This window comes from Oncorhynchus tshawytscha, linkage group LG07 (assembly GCF_018296145.1).
Source record: "Oncorhynchus tshawytscha isolate Ot180627B linkage group LG07, Otsh_v2.0, whole genome shotgun sequence".
NCBI classification, from domain to species: Eukaryota; Metazoa; Chordata; class Actinopteri; order Salmoniformes; family Salmonidae; genus Oncorhynchus; species Oncorhynchus tshawytscha.
This window is the reverse complement of record NC_056435.1, coordinates 68,365,239-68,375,465: the sequence shown is the minus strand read 5'-3', so window position 1 is coordinate 68,375,465 and position 10,227 is coordinate 68,365,239. Positions and strand designations below refer to the sequence as shown.

Genomic DNA, 10,227 nt, shown 5'->3' with positions numbered 1-10,227 from the left:
CTTCTACACCTGCATTGCTTGCTGTTTGGGGTTTTAGGCTGGGTTTCTGTACAGCACTTTGAGATATCAGCTGATGTACGAAGGGCTATATAAATAAATTTGATTTGATTTGATTTCATCGAAATGACGTGGAAACAATGTTGATTCAACCAGTCTAGACAGACTAGATCCAAAAAGGTACAAGTGTTTGAAATATTTCAAACAGTATCTGAACCCAGGTATGATCCTGATCTCTGACACTGGGTTTTTCTGTCTGTGATGGATCCATTCTCCCTTATACATTATATCTTATCCATTATTCATTATCACTTATCCCTTATTCATTATCCATTATTATTATTCATTGTCCCTTATCCATTGTCCTTTATTCGTTATCTCTTATCCAATATCCATTCTCCCTTACCCCTTAATTATTATTAATTATCCTTATCCATTCTCCCTTGTTCATTATCTCTTATCCAATATTCATTATCCCTCATCCCTTATTTATTATTAATTATCCTTATCCATTCTCCCTATTCATTATCTCTTATCCAATATTCATTATCCCTCATCCCTTATTTATTATTAATTATCCTTATCCATTCTCCATATTCATTATCTCTTATCCAATATTCATTATCCCTCATCCCTTATTTATTATTAATTATCCTTATCCATTCTCCATATTCATTATCTCTTATCCAATATTCATTATCCCTCATCCCTTATTTATTATTAATTATCCTTATCCATTCTCCATATTCATTATCTCTTATCCAATATTCATTATCCCTCTTCCCTTATTTATTATTAATTATCCTTATCCATTCTCCCTATTCATTATCTCTTATCCAATATTCATTATCCCTCATCCCTTATTTATTATTAATTATCCTTATCCATTATCTGTTATATCTTATCCTTAATGTATTACTCCTTATCCATAAACATTATCCATTCTCCCTCATCCATTATTTCTTATCCATTCTACCTTACCCATTATCTGTTTCCCATGATCCCTTATCCATCATAAAGAGAAAGTTACAGAGGCATAAATATCATACCAATCCTCAAAATGCTAACCTCCCCTGTTATTGTAATGGTGAGAGGTTAGCATGTCTTGAGGGTATGATATAAAATGCTAACCTACTCTGTTATCGTAATGGTGAGAGGTTAGCATGTCTTTGGGGTATGATATAAAATGCTAACCTACTCTGTTATTGTAATGGTGAGAGTTTAGCATGTCTTGGAGGTATGATATAAAATGCTAACCTACTCTGTTATTGTAATGGTGAGAGGTTAGCATGTCTTGAGGGTATGATATAAAATGCTAACCTACTCTGTTATTGTAATGGTGAGAGGTTAGCATGTCTTTGGGGTATGATATAAAATGCTAACCTCCCCTGTTATTGTAATGGTGAGAGGTTAGCATGTCTTGAGGGTATGATATAAAATGCTAACCTACTCTGTTATTGTAATGGTGAGAGGTTAGCATGTCTTGAGGGTATGATATAAAATGCTAACCTACTCTGTTATTGTAATGGTGAGAGGTTAGCATGTCTTGAGGGTATGATATAAAATGCTAACCTACTCTGTTATCGTAATGGTGAGAGGTTAGCATGTCTTTGGGGTATGATATAAAATGCTAACCTACTCTGTTATTGTAATGGTGAGAGTTTAGCATGTCTTGGAGGTATGATATAAAATGCTAACCTCCCCTGTTATTGTAATGGTGAGAGGTTAGCATGTCTTGAGGGTATGATATAAAATGCTAACCTCCCCTGTTATTGTAATGGTGAGAGGTTAGCATGTCTTGAGGGTATGATATAAAATGCTAACCTCCCCTGTTATTGTAATGGTGAGAGGTTAGCATGTCTTGAGGGTATGATATTTGTGAGTTTGTAACTTTCCCATTCATCATTATTCAGGATTCATTCAGGACTATCTGTAACCATGATAGCATCCACATTCAGTGTTTAGAAACATATTATATTCTAATTTACAATAAAAGTGACTCCAAAATGACAAAATACATGATTTACCATTCATTACTATTGGGCACAAAATAATCTAAAACCAAAACAAACAGCACAGCCATTCAACAAGTTTGTCACGAGCTTGATGTAATTATTGCGTGCTAGGAATATGGAACCAAATACTTAAGTTATTACTACTTTAATCCACATATAAGTGAATTTGTTCCAATACTTGTAGTACCTTAAATGGGGGGGGGGCTATGTACAGAAAGTGTTGTAATGGCTAAAACGGTTTACCCAATATGGATGAAAATACTCTCAAAATAAAACTGACAGTCTGCACTTTAACCTCATAGTCATTGTATCATTTCAAAAACAAAGTGCTGGAGAACAGAGCCAAAACAAACCAAAATGTGTCACTGTGCCCAATACTTTGGAGCTCACTGTAACTAGAAATAAAGTGACGAGTCCAAACAAAACGGTAGTCCGTTTAGCTACACTATATATACAAAAGTATGTGGACACACCTTCAGATTAGTGGTGATGGAAAACCACAGCCAAACCCGTTGCTGACATGTAGTATAAAATTGATCACACAGCCATGCAATCTCCATAGACAAACATTGGCAGTAGAATGGGCCTCACTGAAGAGATGTGACTTTCAACATGGCAACGTCATAGGATGTCACCTTGAAAACAAGTCAGTTCGTCCAATGTCTGCCTTGCTAGAGCTGCCCCGGTCAACTGTAAGTACTGTGAAGTGGAAACGGATCTAGGATCAATAACGGCTCAGTGGTAGGCCACACAAGCTCACAGAACGGGTAGCACGTAAACATCGTCTGTCCTCGGTTGCAACACTCACTACCGAGTTCCAAACTGCCTCTGGTAGCAACGTCAGCACCAGAACTGTTCAGCGGGAGCTTCATGAAATGGGTTTCCGTGGCCGCACACAAGCCTAAGATCACCATGCATAATTCCAAGCGTCGGCTGGAGGGGTGTAAAGCTTCCCGCCATTCTGGAGCAGTGGAAACGCGTTCTCTGGAGTGATGAATCACGCTTCACCATCTGGCAGTCTGACAGATGAATCTGGGTTTGGCGGATGCCAGGTAAACGCTACCTGTCCCAATGCATAGTGCCAACTGTAAAGTTTGGTGGAGGAGGAATAATGGTCTGGGGCTGTTTATCATGATTCAGGGCCCTTAGGTCCAGTGAAGGGAAATCTTAACACTACAGCTACAATGACATTCTAGATGATTCTGTGCTTCCAACTTTGTAGCAACAGTTTGTGGGAGGCCCTTTCCTGTTTCAGCATGACAATGTCCCCAAGCACAAAGCGAGGTCCATACATAAATGGTTTGTTGAGATGGGTGTGGAAGAACTTGACTGGCCTGCATAGAGCCCTGATCTCAAACCCATCAAACACCTTTCGGATGAATTGGAACACCGACTGCGAGTCAGGCCTAATCGCCCAACATCAGTGTCCGACCTCACTAATGCTCTTGTGACTGAATGGAAATAAGTCCCCGCGGCAATGTTCCAACATCTAGTGGAAAGTCTTCCCAGAAGAGAGGAGGCTGTTATAGCAGCAATGTTCCAACATCTAGTGGAAAGTCTTCCCAGAAGAGAGGAGGCTGTTATAGCAGCAATGTTCCAACATCTAGTGGAAAGTCTTCCCAGAAGAGAGGAGGCTGTTATAGCAGCAATGTTCCAACATCTAGTGGAAAGTCTTCCCAGAAGAGAGGAGGCTGTTATAGCAGCAAAGTTCCAACATCTAGTGGAAAGTCTGACCCCTGATTTGGGCTGTTATTGGCTTTTCTACTAGTAGATGAGTTAGGCTCTGAGACACAAGCGATGAGCTTAGAGCGAGTGTATGTTTGTTTATAAAACTCAAGACAATGTTGTTTTTTTCCTCCAAGATACACAAACCTTTATATATTTATATTGGATGTATCTTTTATTCTGGGAAGTCACATTGAAGTCACATTGTGAGTCACATTGTGAGTCACATTGAAGTCATATTGAAGTCACATTGAAGTCACATTGAAGTCACATTGTGAGTCACATTGAAGTCATATTGAAGTCACATTGAAGTCACATTGAAGTCACATTGCAAGTCACATTGTCACATTGAAGTCACATTGAAGTCATATTGAAGTCACATTGAAGTCACATTGAAGTCACATTGTCACATTGAAGTCACATTGAAGTCACATTGAAGTCACATTGAAGTCACATTGAAGTCACATTGAAGTCACATTGTGAGTCACATTGAAGTCATATTGAAGTCACATTGAAGTCACATTGAAGTCACATTGTGAGTCACATTGAAGTCATATTGAAGTCACATTGAAGTCACATTGAAGTCACATTGCGATTCACATTGAAGTCACATTGAAGTCACATTGAAGTCACATTGCGATTCACATTGAAGTCACATTGCGATTCACATTGAAGTCACATTGCGATTTACATCTCTGTTTTTTAAGTGAGCCCTGGACATTTAGTATTATCAACAGTAAATTGATTGTCATGGTCACCTTCACGTTCCTCCTTTAACTCGTTAGCCCCATCATCGGTCGTCAGGGCACCAAGATTAACACAGTCAGTCAAACACACATTGAAGTCACACACAGTCATATTGAAGTCACACACACACACACACAAACACACACACACACACTCTCATTGAAGTCACACACACACACACACACACACGCATATTGAAGTCTCTCACATTGAAGTCATATTGAAGTCCATTTTCATTGAAGTCCTAACATTGAAGGGACCCGTCATTGAAGTCACATTTCTGTCACATTGAAGTCCCATTGAAGTCACATTGAAGCTCATCGGCTCCATCATCGGTCGTCAGGGCACCAAGATTAACACACACAAACACACTCACACACACACACACACACACACACACACACACGATTCACTCACATTGAAGTCACCCTTTCATTGAAGTCACTGAAGTCACATTGGGACACCGATTCACATTTCACTGCCCCAAGACTCATTGTCGGCCCCATCATCGGTCGTCAGGGCACCAAGATTACACACACACAACACACACACACACACACACACACACACACACACAAACACACACACACACACTCTCACACACACACACACACACACACACACACGCCTCTCCCCTTTCGTCCTAACGGGACCCGTCTTTCTGCCCCAAGCTCATCGGCTCCATCATCGGGCGTCAGGGCACCAAGATCAATGAGATCCGCCAGGTGTCAGGGGCTCAGATAAAGATCGGTAGCCAGCTGGACAGCACCAGTGATAGAGCCGTCACCATCACAGGGACACCCATCTCTATCAACCTGGCCCAATACCTCATCACCTCCTGGTAAGACAAAGTTCTGGTCCTCTGTAGCTCAGTTGGTGGAGCTTCTAACACCATGGTTTCGTCAAATGTATGTACTCATGACTGTAAATCACTTTGGATTAATGTGTCCCCTGAATGGCATATACTGTATTATGATATGTATTGTTATATATTAACTCTGGCCCCACTCAGGGTTTACCTGGGCTGTGTTCAGTAAGGTACAAAACAGAAGAAAATGTTCCAATATGTTTTGCAACGGAAAATGAATATAGACCTTTCTTATTGGACAAGTCCAGGTAGTCCCTCCTTGTTTCAGTCCGTTTTCTTCAGTTCAGTGCCTAATGAACATGACCCTCGTCAGGCCCTACTCATGATCCCAGGGGGACATTTTACTGCTTCAAAGACAGTCTTAACTTTTATCTACCTCCACAGGTTACAGATTTGTTTAATCTTGTTATAACATAACGTTGACACATTCATTTTCAACAGCTCGTCCTATAAGAAAACTAGCAACACATTTTGAAGTATGTACTAAAACTGCTGATTAAAATCAAGTCTTTTATCTTGTGACGATTATTCATGTTGTGTGACTGCTCTCGGGAAGGACCTCTCCCCTCCAATCAGAAGAGATGTCAGACTACATCGTTCGCTCACCCTCTCTGTTGCCAAGTGTTGTATCAGATAGTTGAAAGTGACTGAATTTTGAACATACCCCATTTCTACAAAGAACAAAGATTTGACTGTGTAGCCAGATGAATATTCCAATCATTAATTCTACCCTAAAAAACACACTGTAGTCATTCTGCATTAGACATTAAACACGGTATATTATACTGTATTACACGCTGCATACACATTGTAGTATTATTACAGACAATACAAATACAATATGAAATATATATGTATTTATATATTTATATATTGACAAATACAATATGTATCTTTGATCCTTTACAGAATAAGGAAAACCCTAATGAACTTTGAACTTATTTGTGTTTCCCTTACCCAAGCCCTTACCCAAGCCATCACCCTGACTTATAGCACCCACTCCTTCCATGACAGCCAGAAAGATCCTCCCCCCCCTAAAATAATCTGTTACAACCTCCAGAAATACACACCTCTTTTATCATTTAGATTTTTAATCTCCTTTTGATTTGATTTCTTTAATTTCACTCAATTTCTCTTTTTTTAACATGTCTTTTATTTCTTTAACCTTCTAATCCTTTTCCATCCGTTACTCCCTCCTTCCCCCTTCCCTTGTCCTTCCCTCCACCCTCCTTCCCTCCCTACACCTCCAACCCCCTCCCCCCTCTTCCTCCACCTCCTATCCTCCTCCTCCTATCACCTTGTGCAGTTTAGAGACCGCCAAATCCACCGCCCAGTCTTCCTCCATGTCGACCCCTGCTGACCTCACCATGGCCTACAGCCAACCGCCCTCCCCAGCCCAGTCTTCAGCTGTGGCTGCTGCCACCCTGGCTGCCATGGGCTGCCCTGGCATGTCCCACCCCCACCCCCACGCTGCAGTCCCCATGATGGGCACCCACCCCTATGGGGCCCTCCCCCTCTCCAGCCTCCTTGGAATGCAATCCATGAAATCCATCCAATCTGTACCCTTCCTGGCTTTATCCAACCCTGCCGCCAATGCAGCCGCCGCCGCTGGGGCCCATGCCCAGGCCCAGATCTCCTACACAGCGAAGATCTCCTCGGCCAACGGGATCGGGAAGAAACCGGAGAGACAGAAGTTTGCGCCATACTGATGACGTCCGTCTCCATCCCGCCATCACTCCATCCTTCTCTCCAGCTCTCACTTCTGTCCCTGAGACAAGACAGAAAGCGGGGAAGAATGGAAGGAAGGTCTGTTTTTGTTGTTGTTGTTATATTCCTCCATTCTCTTCTCTCTCCTAGTTGTGTAGTACATTCTAGAGACTTTAGCCCTTACCTTCAATACACTAAGAGGAACTTTGGATTAGTTCGTATAGAAAGCTATATTTATGTTGTCAGGCCAAGGAAGCCTATCAAGCCATAGTCTGTATCTCAAATGGAACCCATCTCAAATGGAACCCATCTCAAATGGAACCCATCTCAGATGGAACCCATCTCAGATGGAACCCATCTCAGATGGAACCCATCTCAAATGGAACCCATCTCAAATGGAACCCGTCTCAGATGGAACCCGTCTCAGATGGAAACCGTCTCAAATGGAACCCATCTCAAATGGAACCCGTCTCAGATGGAACCCGTCTCAGATGGAAACCGTCTCAAATGGAACCCATCTCAAATGGAACCCATCTCAGATGGAACCCATCTCAAATGGAACCCATCTCAAATGGAACCCATCTCAAATGGAACCCATCTCAGATGGAACCCATCTCAGATGGAACCCATCTCACCTGTATAGTGCAGTTCTGTTGACCAGAACTAATGGTGCTCCAGGGTTCTAGGCCCCACCAGGGTTCTGATCAAAAGTAGTGTATTGTATATGGGAAAGGGTTCTGTTTGAGATGCAGCCACAGACTATTATTTCCTTCACTTTTATCCTCCTCTCACCGTCCTTTCATTCTACTCTACTGCTTTTATTTATTATTGACTTCTACTGAAATATTCCCGCAACGAGTTTATACATTTAAACACTGGTGACTGATGCTCGACTGTATGTTCCTGTATCAGCTTTTATACAATGATGTGTGTTCCTTCCTTTATACAACTCCAAGTTTTTTTTTGTATTTGAAGAACGATGTTAAAAAAAAAAAAAAAAAAAAAAACGTTTTTAAAAATGACTTCAGACCTCTCTTTTAGTGTTATTTTTGTCATGTTTTTTGTCACATTTTGTTAGAAATGTGTTGTTTAATTTATTTTATTTATTATGATGAGTATTACTTTTACAATAAAATGTTAGTTTTTTTAGGAGGAAAATGGCTCCAGGTACTACTACCAAAACTACTAATACTTCTCTTCCTTCCTGTCTCTTTTGACTAAAGAAGGCCTTTCTTCCTGTCTGTCTCCTACTAAAGCAAAGTTTTTTTTTAGCAACGTTAGGTTTCTGTTGAATAGAGAGAAAGTGTTTTTCCACATCTTATATGTCAATATAATGAATAATTTAACACGCTAAAAGCAGGGTACATGTATTTCCAACTGTCCTACTGGGATTTATACACCTAAAGCCCTCTTGGGATGAGTGATGAGGGATGAGGATGTTTTTCTCACCCCGGCTGTCAAACTAATATGGCACTTACTAGCTATTCTTGACTAATTCTGCATGTTAGCTCGGCCACACACACACACACACACAAGCGCGCGCACACACACACACACAGACACACACACACACAGGTTAAAACACACATTGGGCTGGGTCTTTGTGTTGACAGACTCTATAGACCTAAATAACCACAAGCAGTATGAAAGACAAGCAATACTGAAGTGAAGGAGTGCATCTGCTGTAGCCTACAGACCAATAGAGACAGACAGGACAACATATATACTACTACTACTACTACTACTACCACTGTAATACATTATAACTCTATCTTACTGGGGTATTATTGCATTAGAGACGTTTTGTGTTGAGTTTTTATAAATATGCCGTAAAATATGAACTCACTTATTTTTATAAAAACACCGAAACGATGTAAGTTGTAGGGTATTTACTGCGTTCACTTACTAGTAAATCGCTCATTCATAGTCTGTCTGAAAAGCTGCCTTCTTCCCTGTACTGTGCACTACTTTTCACTACACTCGCTTGACATATAGTGCACTGTGTTGGCAAGGGTGCCTTTTTCGGGATGCAGACACCCCACTGAACGTTGTGGTCAAAACCTCCGTCCACCGTGTGTGTTTTCTGTTCTCTGTAGCCCATTTGCATGAGTTCAATTTGAATTGATGTCTATGCAAAACATCTCTTGATGGTTCAGCAAAATATATGTGTTGTTCTGCGTAGCTCGTAGTATCACTGAGACAATAGTGACTGATAGGAACGTTTTGGAGAGGATACAGGGGGATTAGCTCGGGACGCAACAATCTGGTAACTCCACCCGTTGGTTTTCTAGAAATTCCGTTTTGAAGATTCCCAGAATCAGAAGGAAATCATCAGGAAATCATCAGGAAACCTCCAACCAGGATTTCTGGAAAACCTGGGAATTTTGGAGAAAGTTACAAGAATTTTGCGACCCTAGGATCAGCAATGCGGCATTTGTTTTGGCTCGGGGTTTTTTTAACCATAAGGATGACTATATAAAAGCAATGCTCTCATTCCAACTCTTTCTAATGCGGAAGACACATTTCAGTTGAAGGCATTCAGTTGTACAACTGACTAGGTACCCCCCCTTTCCCTTCCCTTTAATACACAATATGCACATGACCATAACCCAATCAAAAGGACACGAAACAATACAATATTGCACTTAAACAAGAGCGTTTCTGTTGTCGTGGCAGAATAGATAGCAACATATTCTATTCATTAGACACCGTCACACTTCTTGCAATGTCTTTTTTTTTTTTTTTTGCTTAAATCCTCACAGGAAAAGTTCTGTTGTTTGAATCCACGTGCAGTTTTCCTCTGTTGTTTCTTTCTATACATCTAATAAACAAAACCATATGCATCTACTTCGTTCTACCAGTCTCCTTTTTCCTCTCTAAGCATTTTGTATTAAGCCCAGAAACTGTAGCTTAAGTACCTAACACATGAACGAGCACAAGTCTACGATGTCTGTTCAATTCAAATGTATTTAAATTGAAAAATGACTAGATTCAGTCAGATTGATATCCCACATAGTGTTGTTTTGTTGGTGTCGGAGGTGGAATTGCGTTACGGCTCGTGTTAGAGCTGTCAAATCCACAAGCGTCTCGTTCCGTTATCTTGCCATTGGATACAATGAAACCCCACGATAGTCTGTGAAATCTCATGCAGCCGCGTTAACATGTTCA

General features: G+C 40.8%; 1 protein-coding gene across 2 annotated transcripts in view; it reads left to right on the top strand.

Annotated features, from left to right (window-relative positions):
* The window catches only part of pcbp4 (poly(rC) binding protein 4), a 137,652-nt gene extending 127,746 nt beyond the window's left edge, over window positions 1–9,906 (top strand). Inside the window, exons 13-14 of one of the 2 annotated variants that reach the window (XM_042324865.1) lie at window positions 5,156–5,325; window positions 6,659–9,906. In XM_042324865.1, coding sequence (XP_042180799.1) covers window positions 5,156–5,325; window positions 6,659–7,061 — 573 coding nt within the window. In that variant the 3' untranslated portion in view covers window positions 7,062–9,906. Of the gene's footprint in view, window positions 1–5,155; window positions 5,326–6,314; window positions 6,595–6,658 lie in introns of those variants that run through there. The other variant, XM_042324866.1, reaches the window with a different exon arrangement.
* The last annotated feature ends 321 nt before the right edge of the window (window positions 9,907–10,227 follow it).